General features: G+C 46.5%; 1 protein-coding gene across 1 annotated transcript in view; it reads left to right on the top strand.

Moving 5' to 3' along the window:
- The window catches only part of LOC122943846 (calcium-activated chloride channel regulator 1-like), a 154,531-nt gene that overhangs the window by 34,660 nt on the left and 98,247 nt on the right, over positions 1-21,624 (top strand). Inside the window, exon 4 of the mRNA XM_044301921.1 lies at positions 20,690-20,801. Within this exon, the coding sequence (XP_044157856.1) occupies positions 20,690-20,801 (112 nt within the window). The remainder of the gene's footprint in view (positions 1-20,689; positions 20,802-21,624) is intronic.

Below are 21,624 nucleotides of genomic sequence, written 5' to 3' on the forward strand. Positions count from 1 at the left end.
TTCTAAAATCTATTCCATACACCGGCCCCTGATAGGGGACAAAATTGAGATAAAACTGGTAAGAACAGATTTTTTTAATAAAAAAAAAAGAGGACAGCCTCTACGGAGCTGGGTATTTTTTGGCCACGTTACTGAATGTTCATGCACAATGGCTGTAGGCTAATGCGTCCTTTTGCGGAGGTGACAAACCTGGTCAGTCAAACCCAAGGCAACATCATCGACCTAATCCCATATGCCTTTTTTCTGGAGCGTGCCATGCGAAGAGTGCTGGATCAGGCCGTAGATGAGCATGAAGAGGAAGAGTTGTGGTCACCATCACCCCCAGAAACAGCCTTGTCGTTGTCGATTGCTGGACCTGCGGCAACGCAGAGAGGAGTCTGAAGAAGAGGAGTCAGAGGAGGAAGGTGGCTTTGAGGTGGTGGAAGACCAACCACAGCAGGCATCCCAGGGGGCTTGTTGTCACCTTTCGGGGACCCTTGGTGTTGTACGTGGCTGGGTCGAGGAAGAGACCTTCAACGAAGACAGTGAGGACAAGGAACGGGACATGGCTAGCTTGGTATCCAACCTTGTGCAAATGGGGAGTTTGCGGTTGTGCAAATGGACTGTTTGCGGTGCTTTAACCACTTCAACCCCGCTAGCTAAAACCCCCTTAATGACTAGGCCACATTTTACACTTCTGCACTACACTACTTTCACCGTTTATTGCTTGGTCATGCAACTTACCACCCAAATGAATTTTACCTCCTTTTCTTCTCACTAATAGAGCTTTCATTTGGTGGTATTTCATTGCTGCTGACATTTTTACTTTTTTTGTTATTAATCAAAATTTTACGATTTTTTTGCAAAAAATTTCATTTTTCATGCAACTTACCACCCAAATGAATTTGACCTCCTTTTCTTCTCACTAATAGAGCTTTCATTTGGTGGTATTTCATTGCTGCTGCCATTTTTACTTTTTTTGTTATTAATCGAAATTTAACTATTTTTTTGCAAAAAATTAAATTTTTCACTTTAAGTTGTAAAATTTTGCAAAAAAAACGACATCCATATATACATTTTTCAATACATTTATTGTTCTACATGTCTTTGATAAAAAAAAATGTTTGGGTAAAAAAAAAAATGGTTTGGGTAAAAGTTATAGCGTTTACAAACTATGGTACAAAAATGTGAATTTCCGCTTTTTGAAACAGCTCTGACTTTCTGAGCACCTGTCATGTTTCCTGAGGTTCTACAATGCCCAGACAGTACAAACACCCCACAAATGACCCCATTTCGGAAAGTGGACACCCTAAGGTATTCATTGATGGGCATAGTGAGTTCATAGAACTTTTTATTTTTTGTCACGAGTTAGCGGAAAATGATGATTTATTTTTTATTTTATTTTTTTCTTACAAAGTCTCATATTCCACTAACTTGTGACAAAAAATTAAAAATTCTAGGAACTCGCCATGCCCCTCACGGAATACCCTGAGATGTCTTCTTTCCAAAATGGGGTCACTTGTGGGGTAGTTATACTGCCCTGGCATTTTAGGGGCCCATATGCATGAGAAGTAGTTTGCAATCAAAATCTGTAAAAAATGACCTGTGAAATCCGAAAGGTGCTCTTTGGAATGTGTGCCCCTTTGCCCACCTAGGCTGCAATAAAGTGTCACACATCTGGTATCGCCGTACTCAGGAGAAGTTGGGGAATGTGTTTTGGGGTGTCATTTTACATATACCCATGCTGGGTGAGATAAATATCTTGGTCAAATGCCAACTTTGTATAAAAAAATGGGAAATGTTGTCTTTTGCCAAGATATTTCTCTCACCCAGCATGGGTATATGTAAAATGACACCCCAAAACACATTCCCCAACTTCTCCTGAGTACGGCGATACCAGATGTGTGACACTTTTTTGCAGCCTAGGTGGGCAAAGGGGCACACATTCCAAAGAGCACCTTTAGGATTTCACCAGCCATTTTTTACAGATTTTGATTTCAAACTACTTCTCACGCATATGGGCCCCTAAATTGCCAGGGCAGTATAACTACCCCACAAGTGACCCAATTTTGGAAAGAAGACACCTCAGGGCATGGCGAGTTCCTAGAATTTTTTATTTTTTGTCACAAGTTAGTGGAATATGAGACTTTGTAAGAAAAAAATCATCATTTTCTGCTAACTTGTGACAAAAAATACTAGGAACTCTCCATGCCCCTCACGGAATACCTTGGGGTGTCTTCTTTCCAAAGTGGGGTCACTTGTGGGGTAGTTATACTGCCCTGGCATTCTAGGGGCCCTAATGTGTGCGAAGTAGTTTGAAATCAAAAATGTGTAAAAAATGACCTGTGAAATCCTAAAGGTGCTCTTTGGAATTTGTGCCCCTTTGCCCACCTAGGCGGCAAAAAAGTGTCACACATCTGGTATCGCCGTACACAGGAGAAGTTGGGGAATGTGTTTGGGGTGTCATTTTACATATACCCATGCTGGGTGAGAGAAATATCTCGGCAAAACACAACTTTTCCCATTTTTTTTATACAAAGTTGGCATTTGACCAAGATATTTCTCTCACCCAGCATGGGTATATGTAAAATGACACCCCAAAACACATTGCCCAACTTCTCCTGAGTATGGCGATACCAGGTGTGTGACACTTTTTTGCAGCCTAGATGCGCAAAACGTCCCAAATTCCTTTTAGGAGGGCATTTTTAGACATTTGAATCCCAGACTTCTTCTCACGCTTTCGGGCCCCTAAATTGCCAGGGCAGTATAAATACCCCACATGTGACCCCACTTTGGAAAGAAGACACCCCAAGGTATTCAATGAGGGGCCTGGCGAGTTCATAGAAATATTTCTTTTTTTTGGCACAAGTTAGCGGAAATTGATATTTTTTTTTGTATTTTCTCACAAAGTCTCCCTTTCCGCTAACTTGGGACAAAAATTTCAATCTTTCATGAACTCAATATGCCCCTCACGGAATACCTTGGGGTGTCTTCTTTCCGAAATGGGGTCACATGTGGGGTATTTATACTGCCCTGGCATTTTAGGGGCCCAAAAGTGTGAGAAGAAGTCTGAAATATAAATGTCTAAAAAATGTTATGCATTTGGATTCCGTGAGGGGTATGGTGAGTTCATGTGAGATTTGATTTTTTGACACAAGTTAGTGGAATATGAGACTTTGTAAGAAAAATAAAATAAAAATAAAATATCTATTTCCGCTAACTTGTGCCAAAAAAAATGTCTAAATGGAGCCTTACAGGGGGTGATCAATGACAGGGGGGTGATCAGGGAGTCTGTATGGGGTGATCACCCCCCTGTCATTGATCACCCCCCTGTAAGGCTACATTCAGACGTCCGTATGTGTTTTGCGGATCCGATCCATGTATCCGTAGATTCGTAAAAATCATACGGACGTCTGAATGGAGCCTTACAGGGGGGTGATCAATGACAGGGGGGTGATCAATGACAGGGGGTGATCAGGGAGTGTATATCAGGTGATCACCCCCGTCATTGATCACCCCCCTGTAAGGCTCCATTCAGACGTCCGTATGTGTTTTGCGGATCCGATCCATGTATCCGTGGAGCCGTAAAAATCATATGGACGTCTGAACGGAGCCTGACAGGGGGGTGATCAATGACAGGGGGGTGATCAGGGAATCTATATGGGTGATCACCTGCCTGTCGTTGATCACCCCCCTGTAAGGCTCCATTCAGACGTCCATATGTGTTTTGCGGATCCGATCCATGTATCCGTGGATCCATAAAAATCATACGGACGTCTGAACGGAGCCTGACAGGGGGGTGATCAATGACAGGGGGGTGATCAGAGAATCTATATGGGTGATCACCCGCCTGTCATTAATCACCCCCCTGTAAGGCTCCATTCAGACGTCCATATGTGTTTTGCGGATCTGATCCATGTATCCGTGGATCCGTAAAAATCATACGGACGTCTGAACGGAGCCTGACAGGGGGGTGATCAATGACAGGGGGGTGATCAATGACAGGGGGGTGATCAGGGAATCTATATGGGTGATCACCCGCCTGTCATTGATCACCCCCCTGTAAGGCTCCATTCAGACGTCCGTATGTGTTTTGCGGATCCAATCTATGGATCCGTAAAAATCATACGGACGTCTGAACGGAGCCTGACAGGGGGGTGATCAATGACAGGGGGATGATCAATGACAGGGGGGTGATCAATGACAGGGGGGTGATCAGGGAGTCTATATGGGGTGATCAGGGGTTCATAAGGGGTTAATAAGTGACAGGGGGGGTGTAGTGTAGTGTAGTGGTGTTTTGTGGTACTTTACACAGCTACCTGTGTCCTCTGGTGATCGATCCAAAATGGGACCACCAGAGGACCAGGTAGCAGGTATATTAGACACTGTTATCAAAACAGCGTCTAATATACCTGTTAGGGGTTAAAAAAATCGCATCTCCATCCTGCCAGTGAACGATCGCCGCTGGCAGGCTGGAGATCCTGTCTCTTACCTTCTGTTCCTGTGAACGCGCGCGCCTGTGTGCGCGCGTTCACAGGAAGTCACGGCTCTCGCGAGATGACGCGTATATGCGTCACTCTGCGCAGAGCTGCCGCCTCTGGACCGCAGATCTGCATTAGGCGGTCCGGAGGCGGTTAAACGGGGAGTTTGGTCTGTCACTGTGAAGTGAGCGTAACTCTTACACTACCTGATCGATACAACTTCATACCTGATGTTTTAAAGCACGTTATTCCAAACAATTTAGGAATGTTAGGTGATTTATGCCCTTTATGGATTAAAACCCGACTCTGTGTCAACTACGTAATTTTCCATGGGAGTTTTGCCATGGATCCCCCTCCGGCATGCCACAGTCCAGGTGTTAGTCCTCTTGAAACAACTTTTCCATCACTATTGTGGCCAGAAAGAGTCCCTGTGGGTTTTAAAAATGCCTGCCTATTGAAGTATATGGTGGTTCGCCCGTTCGCGAACATTTGCGGAAATTCGCGTTTGCGAACAGAAAATTTTATGACCCAATCTCCAAGTAGAATCAATACCTTCCTTCCTGAATTTCTTGTTCACTTTAAGCCTTTGAAGCGATAAAAGAGGAAGGATCTCCAGGCTCCTCTCTTCCTCTTACCCTACTACCCATTATCTTATTGGCCTTGAAAGCAGATGCTCCCACCCCTACCTCGGATGCGTCAAACTCTACAATGAATGGCTGAGACACGTCCAGTTGCACCAGAATAGGGGCTGAAGCAAAACATTCCTTCACAGCAGAAAATGCAGTCTCAGACCAAACAGAGAAATCAACCCCCTTCTTAGTCATGTCTGTTAAGGGTTTAACCACAGTCGAATAGTTCAAGATGAATTTACGGTAGTAATTGGTGAATCCCAAAAACCAAATAAGCGCTTTCAGATTTTCGGGTCGATCCCAGTCCAACACCGCACGGACTTTCTTGGGATCCATACGAAAACCTGAGGATGAGAGCAGGTAACCCAGGAATTGCACTTCCTGAACAGCAAAAACACATTTTTCCATCTTCCCATACAATTTATTCTCTCTTAGGCTGAGTTCACACGTGCGAGATTTCCACGCGGGTTCAATGCGGGAGGTGAACGCATTGCACCCGCACTGAATCTGGACCCATTCATTTCTATGGGGCTGTGCCCATGAGCTGGGATTTTCACGCATCACTTATGCGTTGCGTGAAAATCGCAGCATGCTCTATATTGTGCGTTTATCATGCAACGCAGGCTTCATAGAAGTGAATGGGGCTGAGTGAAAATCACAAGCATCCGCAAGCAAGTGCGGATGCGGTGCGATTTTCACGCATGGTTACTAGGTGACAGTCTATTCACTGTATTAATTTACCTTATAACATGGTTATAAGGGAAAATAATAGCATTCTGAATACAGAATCCTTAGTAGGTGATCATTTGAGGGTTAAAAAAAATAAAAAAATTAACTCACCTTCTCCTCTTGATCACGTAGTTCCCGGTCTCTTCTTTACTTCTTTAATGATGAACTACCTACTAAGGGCCTGTGGTGACGTCAGATCACATGCTCCAATCACATGGTCCATCACCTTCACGTACAGGAAGGGACATAGCTGCTTCCAATGACTCTGGATTTTCTTGAAAGGCCAACGCGTCCAGCAGCCTCTCAGATAGACCCTGACAGAATTGACTACGGACAGCAGGATCATTCCACTCTGTATCCGTAGCCGATCTCCTAAATTCAGAGCAATAGATTGCGGAGCTCTCTCCCTGCTGTAAACCACATAACTTGGTCTCGGCCTGAGAGATCCCATCCGGGTCATCGTAAATAAGACCCAAGGCTCTAAAAAATTCATCTACCGACTGGAGGAACGGTGATCCAGTCGGCAGAGAAAAATAATCTTTAAGCAAAGAGATGATCATACCCACACGTTGACTCTCGTTCCCAGAAGAGTATGGACGCAGCTTAAAGTATATTTTACATGACTTCCTGAACCGGATGAAATTGTCACTGCCTCCAGAAAATCTGTCCGGGAGAGCCTGGTACCCACCACTGGAACCAGCATCTGTTTGAACAAGGGAAATATAGAATCCATAGCTGCACTGAACTTAACAAAAAATGGCTGTTATGGCGGTAGATTATGTCACAGATGAGGTAAAGGAGTAAACACCACACTGACAACCAGGGGGGAAGGGAAAAGCCACTAGGCCTCAACGCTAGGGAAGGGAAAGGGTCACCAACTAAAGAACCCTACACCTGACCCTGACTCCTAACCGTATGGGCACCCCTTGAAGGTAGTAATGCCCATACACTGCAACCTGGAAGCCCTGGAGACCCTGAGGAGCCCTAAGGATATTGGCAGGGCTGAGACAAGCCGTTCCTTCCAAGATGAAGGAACAAGCGTCTCCCTGAGGCCTAGTAACCATAACCAAGGGGAAAAGACAAAATACAAACAAGCGAGACACTTAGATTCTGTTGTAGAAGGATGAGCAGGAACTCAGGGAGAACCACACTCCAGTTCTTTCCAAAGCCAAATGAAGCAATCTACCACATAGTCAGAAGGGTGGGGTCAGATTATAAAGGGTAGAAGTGATGACCACTGAGCAATAGCTGAGACAAGTGAAGTGGTCATTAATAGAGTTGAGCGAACACCTGGATGTTCGGGTTCGAGAAGTTCGGCCGAACATCCCGGAAATGTTCGGGTTCGGGATCCGAACCCGATCCGAACTTCGTCCCGAACCCGAACCCCATTGAAGTCAATGGGGACCCGAACTTTTCGGCACTAAAAAGGCTGTAAAACAGCCCAGGAAAGAGCTAGAGGGCTGCAAAAGGCAGCAACATGTAGGTAAATCCCCTGCAAACAAATGTGGATAGGGAAATGAATTAAAATAAAAATTAAATAAATAAAAATTAACCAAAATCAATTGGAGAGAGGTTCCATAGCAGAGAATCTGGCTTCCCGTCACCCACCACTGGAACAGTCCATTCTCAGATATTTAGGCCCCGGCACCCAGGCAGAGGAGAGAGGTCCCGTAACAGAGAATCTGTCTTCATGTCAGCAGAGAATTAGTCTGCATGTCATAGCAGAGAATGAGGCTTCACGTCAGCCACCACTGCAACAGTCCATTGGCATATATTTAGGCCCAGCACCCAGGCAGAGGAGGGAGGTCCCGTAACAGAGAATCTGTCTTCATGTCAGCAGAGAATTAGTCTGCATGTCATAGCAGAGAATCAGGCTTCACGTCAGCCACCACTGCAACAGTCCATTGGCATATATTTAGGCCCAGCACACACACAGGCAGAGGAGAGAGGTCCCGTAACAGAGAATCTGGCTTCATGTCAGCAGAGAATCAGTCTGCATGTCATAGCAGAGAATGAGGCTTCACGTCAGCCACCACTGCAACAGTCCATTGGCATATATTTAGGCCCAGCACACACACAGGCAGAGGAGAGAGGTCCCGTAACAGAGAATCTGGCTTCATGTCAGCAGAGAATCAGTCTGCATGTCATAGCAGAGAATGAGGCTTCACGTCAGCCACCACTGCAACAGTCCATTGGCATATATTTAGGCCCAGCACCCAGGCAGAGGAGGGAGGTCCCGTAACAGAGAATCTGTCTTCATGTCAGCAGAGAATTAGTCTGCATGTCATAGCAGAGAATGAGGCTTCACGTCAGCCACCACTGCAACAGTCCATTGGCATATATTTAGGCCCAGCACACACACAGGCAGAGGAGAGAGGTCCCGTAACAGAGAATCTGGCTTCATGTCAGCAGAGAATCAGTCTGCATGTCATAGCAGAGAATGAGGCTTCACGTCAGCCACCACTGCAACAGTCCATTGGCATATATTTAGGCCCAGCACACACACAGGCAGAGGAGAGAGGTCCCGTAACAGAGAATCTGGCTTCATGTCAGCAGAGAATCAGTCTGCATGTCATAGCAGAGAATGAGGCTTCACGTCAGCCACCACTGCAACAGTCCATTGGCATATATTTAGGCCCAGCACCCAGGCAGAGGAGGGAGGTCCCGTAACAGAGAATCTGTCTTCATGTCAGCAGAGAATTAGTCTGCATGTCATAGCAGAGAATGAGGCTTCACGTCAGCCACCACTGCAACAGTCCATTGGCATATATTTAGGCCCAGCACCCAGGCAGAGGAGGGAGGTCCCGTAACAGAGAATCTGTCTTCATGTCAGCAGAGAATTAGTCTGCATGTCATAGCAGAGAATGAGGCTTCACGTCAGCCACCACTGGAACAGTCCATTCTCAGATATTTAGGCCCCGGCACCCAGGCAGAGGAGAGAGGTCCCGTAACAGAGAATCTGTCTTCATGTCAGCAGAGAATTAGTCTGCATGTCATAGCAGAGAATGAGGCTTCACGTCAGCCACCACTGCAACAGTCCATTGGCATATATTTAGGCCCAGCACCCAGGCAGAGGAGAGAGGTCCCGTAACAGACAATCTGGCTTCATGTCAGCAGAGAATCAGTCTGCATGTCATAGCAGAGAATCAGGCTTCACGTCACCCACCACTGCAACAGTCCATTGTCATAAATTTAGGCCCAGCACTAGTGTTGAGCGGCATGTCCCATATTCGAATTCGCGAAATTTTGTGAATATTCGAAAGAATATTCGTAAAATATTCGCGATTATTCAAATTCGTTATTATTTCGCATATGCGATAATTCGAATTATCGCATAATACATATGCTATGCAAAATTCACATGTGCGCTAATGAAATCGCCTTACGAAGATTCGCAACTCAATTCAATCACTAATGTATGAATGCAATGCCCTTTGCCTCTGTTCTGGGACAAGTGTAGATATTCGCATGTGCGCTAATAAAATCGCCTTACGAAGATTCGCACCTCAATCACTTTCTAGGGAATGTGAGACTTTTGGGAATCAATCGAGATACAGTGGGGGGTGATGACAGTAGTTGACAGAGTACAGATCAATGTAATCTGTAAGGTGGAAAGTAAAATAAAAAATACGAATATTCGTAAATCGAATTTTACGAAGTTCTACGTATTCGCGAATATGGTGCTATACTATATGAATGCACAGGCCTTTGCCTCTCTGTTCTGGGGACAAGTGTAGATATTTGCATTTGCGTTAATAAAATCGCCTTACGAAGATTCGCAGCTCAATTCAATCACTAATGTATGAATGCAAAGCCCTTTGCCTCTGTTCTGGGACAAGTGTAGATATTCGCATGTGCGCTAATAAAATCGCCTTACGAAGATTCGCAACTCAATTCACTAATGTATGAATGCAAAGCCCTTTGCCTCTGTTCTGGGACGTGCCGATATTCGCATGTGCGCTAATAAAATCGCCTTACGAAGATTCGCGCCTCAATCACTTTCTAGGCAATGTGAGTAAGATCTGAGCTGTTGGACCTTTGGGAAACAATCAATTATATGTGTACTGTAATTTTGTGGGGGGGGGGGGGGAAACAAAAACGAATATTCGTTTTTACGAATATATAGCACTATATTCGAAATATTCGCGAAATCGCGAAGTTGCGATATTCGCGAAAAAAATTTGCTTTTCGAATATTCGCGCTCAACACTACCCAGCACCCAGGCAGAGGAGAGAGGTCCCGTAACAGAGAATCTGGCTTCATGTCAGCAGAGAATCAGTCTTCATATCATAGCAGAGAATCAGGCTTCACGTCACCCACCACTGTAAGAGTCAATTTTCATAAATTTAGGCCCAGAACCCAGGCAGAGGAGAAAGGTCCCGTAACAGACAATCTGGCTTCATGTCAGCAGAGAATCAGTCTTCATATCATAGCAGAGAATCAGGCTTCACGTCACCCACCACTGCAACAGTCAATTGTCATAAATTTAGGCCCAGCACCCAGGCAGAGGAGAGAGCTCCCGTAACAGAGGATCTGGCTTCATGTCAGCAGAGAATCAGTCTGCATGTCATAGCAGAGAATGAGGCTTCACGTCACCCACCACTGCAACAGTCCATTGGCATATATTTAGGCCTAGCACACAGGCAGAGCAGAGAGGTCCCGTAACAGACAATCTGGCTTCATGTCAGCAGAGAATCAGTCTGCATGTCATAGCAGAGAATGAGGCTTCACGTCACCCACCACTGCAACAGTCCATTGGCATATATTTAGGCCTAGCACACAGGCAGAGCAGAGAGGTCCCGTAACAGACAATCTGGCTTCATGACAGCAGAGAATTAGTCTGCATGTCATAGCAGAGAATGAGGCTTCACGTCAGCCACCACTGCAACAGTCCATTGGCATATATTTAGGCCCAGCACCCAGGCAGAGGAGAGAGGTCCCGTAACAGACAATCTGGCTTCATGTCAGCAGAGAATTAGTCTGCATGTCATAGCAGAGAATCAGGCTTCACGTCAGCCACCACTGCAACAGTCCATTGTCATAAATTTAGGCCCAGCACCCAGGCAGAGGAGAGAGGTCCCGTAACAGACAATCTGGCTTCATGTCAGCAGAGAATTAGTCTGCATGTCATAGCAGAGAATGAGGCTTCACGTCACCCACCACTGCAACAGTCCATTGGCATATATTTAGGCCTAGCACACAGGCAGAGCAGAGAGGTCCCGTAACAGACAATCTGGCTTCATGTCAGCAGAGAATCAGTCTGCATGTCATAGCAGAGAATGAGGCTTCACGTCACCCACCACTGCAACAGTCCATTGGCATATATTTAGGCCTAGCACACAGGCAGAGCAGAGAGGTCCCGTAACAGACAATCTGGCTTCATGTCAGCAGAGAATCAGTCTGCATGTCATAGCAGAGAATGAGGCTTCACGTCACCCACCACTGCAACAGTCCATTGGCATATATTTAGGCCTAGCACACAGGCAGAGCAGAGAGGTCCCGTAACAGACAATCTGGCTTCATGACAGCAGAGAATTAGTCTGCATGTCATAGCAGAGAATGAGGCTTCACGTCAGCCACCACTGCAACAGTCCATTGGCATATATTTAGGCCCAGCACCCAGGCAGAGGAGAGAGGTCCCGTAACAGACAATCTGGCTTCATGTCAGCAGAGAATTAGTCTGCATGTCATAGCAGAGAATCAGGCTTCACGTCAGCCACCACTGCAACAGTCCATTGTCATAAATTTAGGCCCAGCACCCAGGCAGAGGAGAGAGGTCCCGTAACAGACAATCTGGCTTCATGTCAGCAGAGAATTAGTCTGCATGTCATAGCAGAGAATGAGGCTTCACGTCAGCCACCACTGCAACAGTCCATTGGCATATATTTAGGCCTAGCACACAGGCAGAGCAGAGAGGTCCCGTAACAGACAATCTGGCTTCATGACAGCAGAGAATCAGTCTGCATGTCATAGCAGAGAATCAGGCTTCACGTCAGCCACCACTGCAACAGTCCATTGTCATAAATTTAGGCCCAGCACCCAGGCAGAGGAGAGAGGTCCCGTAACAGACAATCTGGCTTCATGTCAGCAGAGAATCAGTCTTCATATCATAGCAGAGAATCAGGCTTCACGTCACCCACCACTGTAAGAGTCAATTTTCATAAATTTAGGCCCAGAACCCAGGCAGAGGAGAAAGGTCCCGTAACAGACAATCTGGCTTCATGTCAGCAGAGAATCAGTCTTCATATCATAGCAGAGAATCAGGCTTCACGTCAGCCACCACTGCAACAGTCCATTGTCATAAATTTAGGCCCAGCACCCAGGCAGAGGAGAGAGGTCCCGTAACAGACAATCTGGCTTCATGTCAGCAGAGAATTAGTCTGCATGTCATAGCAGAGAATGAGGCTTCACGTCAGCCACCACTGCAACAGTCCATTGGCATATATTTAGGCCTAGCACACAGGCAGAGCAGAGAGGTCCCGTAACAGACAATCTGGCTTCATGACAGCAGAGAATCAGTCTGCATGTCATAGCAGAGAATCAGGCTTCACGTCAGCCACCACTGCAACAGTCCATTGTCATAAATTTAGGCCCAGCACCCAGGCAGAGGAGAGAGGTCCCGTAACAGACAATCTGGCTTCATGTCAGCAGAGAATCAGTCTTCATATCATAGCAGAGAATCAGGCTTCACGTCACCCACCACTGTAAGAGTCAATTTTCATAAATTTAGGCCCAGAACCCAGGCAGAGGAGAAAGGTCCCGTAACAGACAATCTGGCTTCATGTCAGCAGAGAATCAGTCTTCATATCATAGCAGAGAATCAGGCTTCACGTCACCCACCACTGCAACAGTCAATTTTCATAAATTTAGGCCCAGAACCCAGGCAGAGGAGAAAGGTCCCGTAACAGACAATCTGGCTTCATGTCAGCAGAGAATCAGTCTTCATATCATAGCAGAGAATCAGGCTTCACGTCACCCACCACTGCAACAGTCAATTGTCATAAATTTAGGCCCAGCACCCAGGCAGAGGAGAGAGCTCCCGTAACAGAGGATCTGGCTTCATGTCAGCAGAGAATCAGTCTGCATGTCATAGCAGAGAATGAGGCTTCACGTCACCCACCACTGCAACAGTCCATTGGCATATATTTAGGCCTAGCACACAGGCAGAGGAGAGGTTCATTCAACTTTGGGTAGCCTCGCAATATAATGGTAAAATGAAAATAAAAATAGGATTGAATGAGGAAGTGCCCTGGAGTCCAATAATATATGGTTATGGGGAGGTAGTTAATGTCTAATCTGGACAAGGGACGGACAGGTCCTGTGGGATCCATGCCTGGTTCATTTTTATGAACGTCAGCTTGTCCACATTGGCTGTAGACAGGCGGCTGCGTTTGTCTGTAATGACGCCCCCTGCCGTGCTGAATACACGTTCAGACAAAACGCTGGCCGCCGGGCAGGCCAGCACCTCCAAGGCATAAAAGGCTAGCTCTGGCCACGTGGACAATTTAGAGACCCAGAAGTTGAATGGGGCCGAACCATCAGTCAGTACGTGGAGGGGTGTGCACACGTACTGTTCCACCATGTTAGTGAAATGTTGCCTCCTGCTAACACGTTGCGTATCAGGTGGTGGTGCAGTTAGCTGTGGCGTGTTGACAAAAGTTTTCCACATCTCTGCCATGCTAACCCTGCCCTCAGAGGAGCTGGCCGTGACACAGCTGCCTTGGCGACCTCTTGCTCCTCCTCTGCCTTGGCCTTGGGCTTCCACTTGTTCCCCTGTGACATTTGGGAATGCTCTCAGTAGCGTGTCTACCAACGTGCGCTTGTACTCGCGCATCTTCCTATCACGCTCCAGTGCAGGAAGTAAGGTGGGCACATTGTCTTTGTAGCGTGGATCCAGCAGGGTGGCAACCCAGTAGTCCGCACAGGTTAAAATGTGGGCAACTCTGCTGTCGTTGCGCAGGCACTGCAGCATGTAGTCGCTCATGTGTGCCAGGCTGCCCAGGGATAAGGACAAGCTGTCCTCTGTGGGAGGCGTATCGTCATCGTCCTGCCTTTCCCCCCAGCCACGCACCAGTGATGGACCCGAGCTGCGTTGGGTGCCACCCCGCTGTGACCATGCTTCATCCTCATCCTCCTCCACCTCCTCCTCATCCTCGTCCTCCTCGTCCTCCAGTAGTGGGCCCTGGCTGGCCACATTTGTACCTGGCCTCTGCTGTTGCCAAAAACCTCCCTCTGAGTCACTTCGAAGAGACTGGCCTGAAAGTGCTAAAAATGACCCCTCTTCCTCCTCCTCCTCCTCCTCCTCCTGGGCCACCTCCTCTTCCATCATCGCCCTAAGTGTTTTCTCAAGGAGACATAGAAGTGGTATTGTAACGCTGATAACGGTGTCATCGCCACTGGCCATGTTGGTGGAGTACTCGAAACAGCGCAACAGGGCACACAGGTCTCGCATGGAGGCCCAGTCATTGGTGGTGAAGTGGTGCTGTTCTGTAGTGCGACTGACCCGTGCGTGCTGCAGCTGAAACTCCACTATGGCCTGCTGCTGCTCGCACAGTCTGTCCAGCATGTGCAAGGTGGAGTTCCACCTGGTGGGCACGTCGCATATGAGGCGGTGAGCGGGAAGGCCGAAGTTACGCTGTAGCGCAGACAGGCGAGCAGCAGCAGGATGTGAACGCCGGAAGCGCGAACAGACGGCCCGCACTTTATGCAGCAGCTCTGACATGTCGGGGTAGTTGTGAATGAACTTCTGCACCACCAAATTCAGCACATGCGCCAAGCAAGGGATGTGCGTCAAATTGGCTAGTCCCAGAGCTGCAACGAGATTTCGCCCATTATCACACACCACCAGGCCGGGCTTGAGGCTCACCGGCAGCAACCACTCGTCGGTCTGTTGTTCTATACCCCGCCACAACTCCTGTGCGGTGTGGGGCCTGTCCCCCAAACATATGAGTTTCAGAATGGCCTGCTGACGTTTACCCCGGGCTGTGCTGAAGTTGGTGGTGAAGGTGTGTGGCTGACTGGATGAGCAGGTGGAAGAAGAGGAGGAGGAAGCCGAGAAGGAGGAGGTGGCAACAGGAGGCAAAGAATGTTGCCCTGCGATCCTTGGCGGCGGAAGGACGTGCGCCAAACAGCTCTCCGCCTGGGGCCCAGCTGCCACTACATTTACCCAGTGTGCAGTTAGGGAGATATAGCGTCCCTGGCCGTGCTTACTGGTCCACGTATCTGTGGTTAGGTGGACCTTGCTACAGATGGCGTTGCGCAGTGCACACTTGATTTTATGGGATACTTGGTTGTGCAGGGAAGGCACGGCTCTCTTGGAGAAGTAGTGCCGGCTGGGAACAACATACTGTGGGACAGCAAGCGACATGAGCTGTTTGAAGCTGTCTGTGTCCACCAGCCTAAATGACAGCATTTCATAGGCCAGTAGTTTAGAAATGCTGGCATTCAGGGCCAGGGATCGAGGGTGGCTAGGTGGGAATTTACGCTTTCTATCAAATGTTTGTGAGATGGAGAGCTGAACGCTGGCGTGTGACATGGTTGAGACGCTTGGTGACGGAGGTGGTGGTGGTGGTGGTGTTGGTGGTACATCCCCTGTTTGCTGGGCGGCAGGTGCCAACGTTCCTCCAGAGGCGGAGGAAGAGGCCGAGGCGGCAGCAGCAGAATAGGCCGAGGCGGCAGCAGCAGAAGAGGTAGCAGGGGGAGCCTGAGTGACTTCCTTGGTTTTAAGGTGTTTACTCCACTGCAGTTCATGCTTTGCATGCAGGTGCCTGGTCATGCAGGTTGTGCTCAGGTTCAGAACGTTAATGCCTCGCTTCAGGCTCTGATGGCACAGCGTGCAAACCACTCGGGTCTTGTCGTCAGCACATTGTTTGAAGAAGTGCCATGCCAGGGAACTCCTTGAAGCTGCCTTTGGGGTGCTCGGTCCCAGATGGCGGCGGTCAGTAGCAGGCGGAGTCTCTTGGCGGCGGGTGTTCTGCTTTTGCCCACTGCTCCCTCTTTTGCTACGCTGTTGGCTCGGTCTCACCACTGCCTCTTCCTCCGAACTGTGAAAGTCAGTGGCACGACCTTCATTCCATGTGGGGTCTAGGACCTCATCGTCCCCTGCATCGTCTTCCACCCAGTCTTGATCCCTGACCTCCTGTTCAGTCTGCACACTGCAGAAAGACGCAGCAGTTGGCACCTGTGTTTCGTCATCATCAGAGACATGCTGAGGTGGTATTCCCATGTCCTCATCATCAGGAAACATAAGTGGTTGTGCGTCAGTGCATTCTATGTCTTTCACCGCTGGGGAAGGGCTAGGTGGATGCCCTTGGGAAACCCTGCCAGCGGAGTCTTCAAACAGCATAAGAGACTGCTGCATAACTTGAGGCTGAGACAGTTTCCCTGGTATGCATGGGGGTGATGTGACAGACTGATGGGGTTGGTTTTCAGGCGCCATCTGTGCGCTTTCTGCAGAAGACTGGGTGGGAGATAATGTGAACGTGCTGGATCCACTGTCGGCCACCCAATTGACTAATGCCTGTACCTGCTCAGGCCTTACCATCCTTAGAACGGCATTGGGCCCCACCATATATCGCTGTAAATTCTGGCGGCTACTGGGACCTGAGGTAGTTGGTACACTAGGACGTGTGGATGTGGCAGAACGGCCACGTCCTCTCCCAGCACCAGAGGGTCCACTAACACCACCACGACCATGTCCACGTCCGCGTCCCTTACTAGATGTTTTTCTCATTGTTATGGTTCACCACAACAACAAATATATTATTTGGCCCAATGTATTGTATTCAAATTCAGCGGGATATAAATTTGAGGCCTAGTATTTAGGCGCTGGGTGACCGGTATGGATTTAGTGACAGAATTAGACTTGGAAATGCACAGAAGCGTGTGTGTGTGAAGTTATTCTGAATGACCCAATGTGCACCTTGAATATTATATACCCTTTTAGGGATAGATTTCAAATAGCTCTGATATAGCAGAAACCACTAAATTATGAAATTGCTAAATTGGGAATTGTACTTCAACCCAGAACAAAAAATGTGCTTTGACGGACACTAAATATCTTGCCCAGCAACAACAGTACAGCGGTGGGTAACGAGAGATTTAGAGGGAATTAAATTTGAGGCCTAGTATTTAGGCGCTGGGTCACCGGTATGGATTTAGTGACAGAATTAGACTTGGAAATACACAGTAGCGGGTGTGTGTGAAGTTATTCTGAATGACCCTATGTGCACCTTCAATATTATATACCCTTTTTGGGATAGATTTCAAATAGCTCTGATATAGCAGGAACCACTAAATTATGAAATTGCTAAATTGGGAATTGTACTTCAACCCAGAACAAAAAATGTGCTTTGACGGGCACTAAATAACTTTCCCAGCTACAACAGGACAACGGTAACGAGAGATTTAGAGGGATTTAAATTTGAGGCCTAGTATTTAGGCGCTGGGTGACAGGTATGGGTTTAGTGACAGAATTAGACTTGGAAATACACAGTAGCGGGTGTGTGTGAAGTTATTCTGAATGACCCTATGTGCACCTTCAATATTATATACCCTTTTTGGGATAGATTTCAAATAGCTCTGATATAGCAGAAACCACTAAATTATGAAATTGCTAAATTGGGAATTGTACTTCAACCCAGAACAAAAAATGTGCTTTGACGGACACTAAATATCTTGCCCAGCAACAACAGTACAGCGGTGGGTAACGAGAGATTTAGAGGGAATTAAATTTGAGGCCTAGTATTTAGGCGCTGGGTCACCGGTATGGATTTAGTGACAGAATTAGACTTGGAAATACACAGTAGCGGGTGTGTGTGAAGTTACTCTGAATGACCCTATGTGCACCTTCAATATTATATACCCTTTTTGGGATAGATTTCAAAGAGCTCTGATATAGCAGGAACCACTAAATTATGAAATTGCTAAATTGGGAATTGTATTTCAACCCAGAACAAGAAATGTGCTTGAACGGACACTAAATAACTCGCCCAGCTACAGCACTAGGGACAGATTTAGCTGGATATAAATTTGAGGCCTAGTATTTAGGCGCTGGGTGACCGGTATGGATTTAGTGACAGAATTAGACTGGGATATGGCCAAAAAATGAACAGACTATTGCTGGTTAAATGCACTTGGTGTGACAGCTTCACCCTGATGTAGGCTTTAGCCAAAAAACAACCACACCATTGAGGGTTAAATGCACTTGGTGACAGGCGCAGCTTGCCCCTGATTTTGTATATGGCCAAAAAATGAACAGACTATTGCTGGTTAAATGCACTTGGTGTGACAGCTTCACCCTGATGTAGGCTTTAGCCAAAAAACAACCACACCATTGAGGGTTAAATGCACTTGGTGACAGGCGCAGCTTGCCCCTGATTTTGTATATGGCCAAAAAATGAACAGACTATTGCTGGTTAAATGCACTTGGTGTGACAGCTTCACCCTGATGTAGGCTTTAGCCAAAAAACAACCACACCATTGAGGGTTAAATGCACTTGGTGACAGGCGCAGCTTGCCCCTGATTTTGTATATGGCCAAAAAATGAACAGACTATTGCTGGTTAAATGCACTTGGTGTGACAGCTTCACCCTGATGTAGGCTTTAGCCAAAAAACAACCACACCATTGAGGGTTAAATGCACTTGGTCGCAGCTTGTGCTGGCGCACCACAAGACACAAAATGGCCGCCGATCACCCCAGAAAAATGAGACTGACAAACGGTCTGTGCAGCCTAAAAACAGTGAGCAATTGAGGATCAGCAGCTCAATGATCCACAGCTGCAGATCGATCAGTTAATCAAGTCCTTTGGAGGAGTTAATCTGCCTAATCTCGCCCTACTGTCGCAGCCGCAACCTCTCCCTACGCTAATCAGAGCAGAGTGACGGGCGGCGCTATGTGACTCCAGCTTAAATAGAGGCTGGGTCACATGGTGCTCTGGCCAATCACAGCCATGCCAATAGTAGGCATGGCTGTGATGGCCTCTTGGGGCAAGTAGTATGACGCTTGTTGATTGGCTGCTTTGCAGCCTTTCAAAAAGCGCCAAGAAAGCGTCACAAAAGCGCGAAGAAAGCGACGAACACCGAACCCGAACCCGGACTTTTACGAAAATGTCCGGGTTCGGGTCCGTGTCACGGACACCCCAAAATTCGGTACGAACCCGAACTATACAGTTCGAGTTCGCTCATCCCTAGTCATTAACCCTATCAACACTGAATCAAGAGAAATCAAGGAGGCTGTTAGATTCCTCCACGCTCAGCCAGTCTCCTTGATCTCATGACATTAGTCACCTGAGGGACCGTGACATGGAGGCTTCAATGCCCCCATAATCACCAAGTTTCCTCTTGACTGAACATGTGCTGTGAGTCACAGGATGACCACCTTTTCAAAACATTGCTTTTGAGATATTGTGTCACAAGATTTCTGTCCTATATAAGTCAATGTGCAGCTACCCAGTGGTTGTATAATGAATAGTTCCCTGTGAAGTGTTTTGCTAACATGTCACTATATTGTATTACATTTGTTTTATGAGAAACTGGAATCCTTAAAGTGGTTCTTAAAATAATGAAAACAATATGTTTTTATTGATAAACTCCTAAATGCCTTAATTTATAATGGCCCATTTTGTTTTCTAATAACATACATCCCCCACAGCATGTCTGGTTCTCATTCCAGCTTGGAGAACTCCATTCCCGGGCAGACAGACACAGATGAGAGAGGATCAGAGCTGTTATCTGTAGGTAGTATAGTGCTTTAGAAGGCTTTACAGGCAGAGAACAGAGCTTACATAGGACTACTACTCTGTGCTCTGCATTCTGACACAGGCCGTTCTGCTGTGTCATTAAGGCAGATTCCATGTGAAGGAATCTGACAGCAGCCATTTTAATTTCTCCACTGATTGCCCCCTAGACATAATGAGCCATTATGCATAATTAAAGGCACTTAGGAGTTTATTAATGATAACACATTTTGTTTTCAATATTTTCAAGTGTTTTTTCTTTGTTTCCTGGAGAACCCCTTTAATCAAAAGAGCTAAGGCAAGAATGGACGCAGCTTTTGTCAAAAGTCATTATCAGATCCATGATATTTAAATGTTTCTGGCAGCTGCTAATATACATGAGAATTTATGTAACTATGTCATTTCACTATAGTTGGGGACTAGTGTTAAAAATTATGCAGCCTGATTCAAGAAGCTTTAATGGGAGTCTGTCACCAAAATGTCACCTTCTACGCTACTTACATAACGCTCTTGCACAAATAAACATGATTTAAATGGTACCTTTGTGCAATTCAGTGCTTGCAAGTGCCCAGGGGCGGTATTTAGGCAATTAGTGCCCAGGTCTCTCTGCCTGCATAACTCTTTCCTAGCCCCGGTCCCCCCTTTCTGGCCCGCGCTGTAATCATTGCGTCATACTGTTGAGTGGCCGAGATCCCGCGCATGCTCAGTTCACTGCCAGGCTCGGTGCCAGCTATCCCTAGAACAGTGATCAGCAACCTCCGGCACTCCAGGTGTTGTGAAACTACATCTCCCATCATGCACATTTGCTTGGCTGTTGTCTGAACTCCTACAGAATTGAAAGGAGCATGCTGGGGGTTGTAGTTTCACAACAGCTGGAGTGCCGAAGGTTGCTGATCCCTGCCCTAGAAGATTGCCATTAGCCGGCGCATGCGCACTGCTGGGAACGGTGCCAATGCCCGCAGTGGTCATTACAGTGCGCATACTCAGGCCAAGCGATGAACTGCACAAGCTTCTCGCCAATTTTGGTGACAGACTCCCTTTAAAAGAATAATTCTCAGAAAATAAAAGGTATATTATGCTGTAATTAAAATAAAAGATTTGTAAATGTATTTATTTTTATTATTTAATTTTTAGGCAGAGTGTTTGTCCATGAATGGGCTCACCTCCGTTGGGGTGTTTTTGATGAGTACAGCTCAGATACACCTTACTATATTGCAGGAAATCCAGTCAAAGTGGAGGCTACGAGGTGAGCTTTTTAAATGCATATATTACATGAAGTTGACCAATCTGGCACACATAACTCAACTTTTTTTATTTAGTACTTTTGGTTAATAAACAGGTTTCACTGAAAACCATTCTTGTTTTTGTTGATTTTTTTCCCCCATCAATTTTATTTTCTGGGATGTGCACTATTTTAAGGGTGAATATAATTTATTGTTTGACTTTTATAATTTTATCACAGAGGCAAAGGGGGAAAATTAGCTATTATGCAATAGTTTTTGCTCTTTTTTTCACAATTGTAGTTGTGTCATGCATTATTTTTTGGTATTCAAAAATGTGAATATTTAAATTAATATAGTCTTCCACCCATGACAGACCTAGAGGTCATTCTTAGACACCATATATGCCATGATAACCCATCGTTAACCTTGGATTGGTGCCAATCTGCCCCTTCCCACTGTCATACTCCTTAGAAGTGGTAGTTGCTATTATGAAAACAGAGAGAATAAGAAGTAACGCCTTGCCATATTAGTAGGGTGTCAGCTGTACTGGATATTACAGCTGGTACCTGATGCGAAAGGCATCATCACCATTTCATCCATTTGCAGAAAGAAAATCACAGTTTACAGATATTGATATATCAATTGGTGGAAAGGGGTTAAAAACACCCAACAGTTTCTGGTGCACATCTCCTCTGCAGACCTATTTGTATCCATGGTAACAGACTACAAATAAATTATGTGTAGTCTGATCTTGAGGACATACTACCTCCTGTCTGCCCCATACTTGTTGCCGACCTGCCAAATATAAGTTAGCAACAAGTTAGAAAAATGGATAGAACTTGAGAA

This window comes from Bufo gargarizans, chromosome 7, assembly GCF_014858855.1.
Source record: "Bufo gargarizans isolate SCDJY-AF-19 chromosome 7, ASM1485885v1, whole genome shotgun sequence".
Taxonomy (NCBI): domain Eukaryota; kingdom Metazoa; phylum Chordata; class Amphibia; order Anura; family Bufonidae; genus Bufo; species Bufo gargarizans.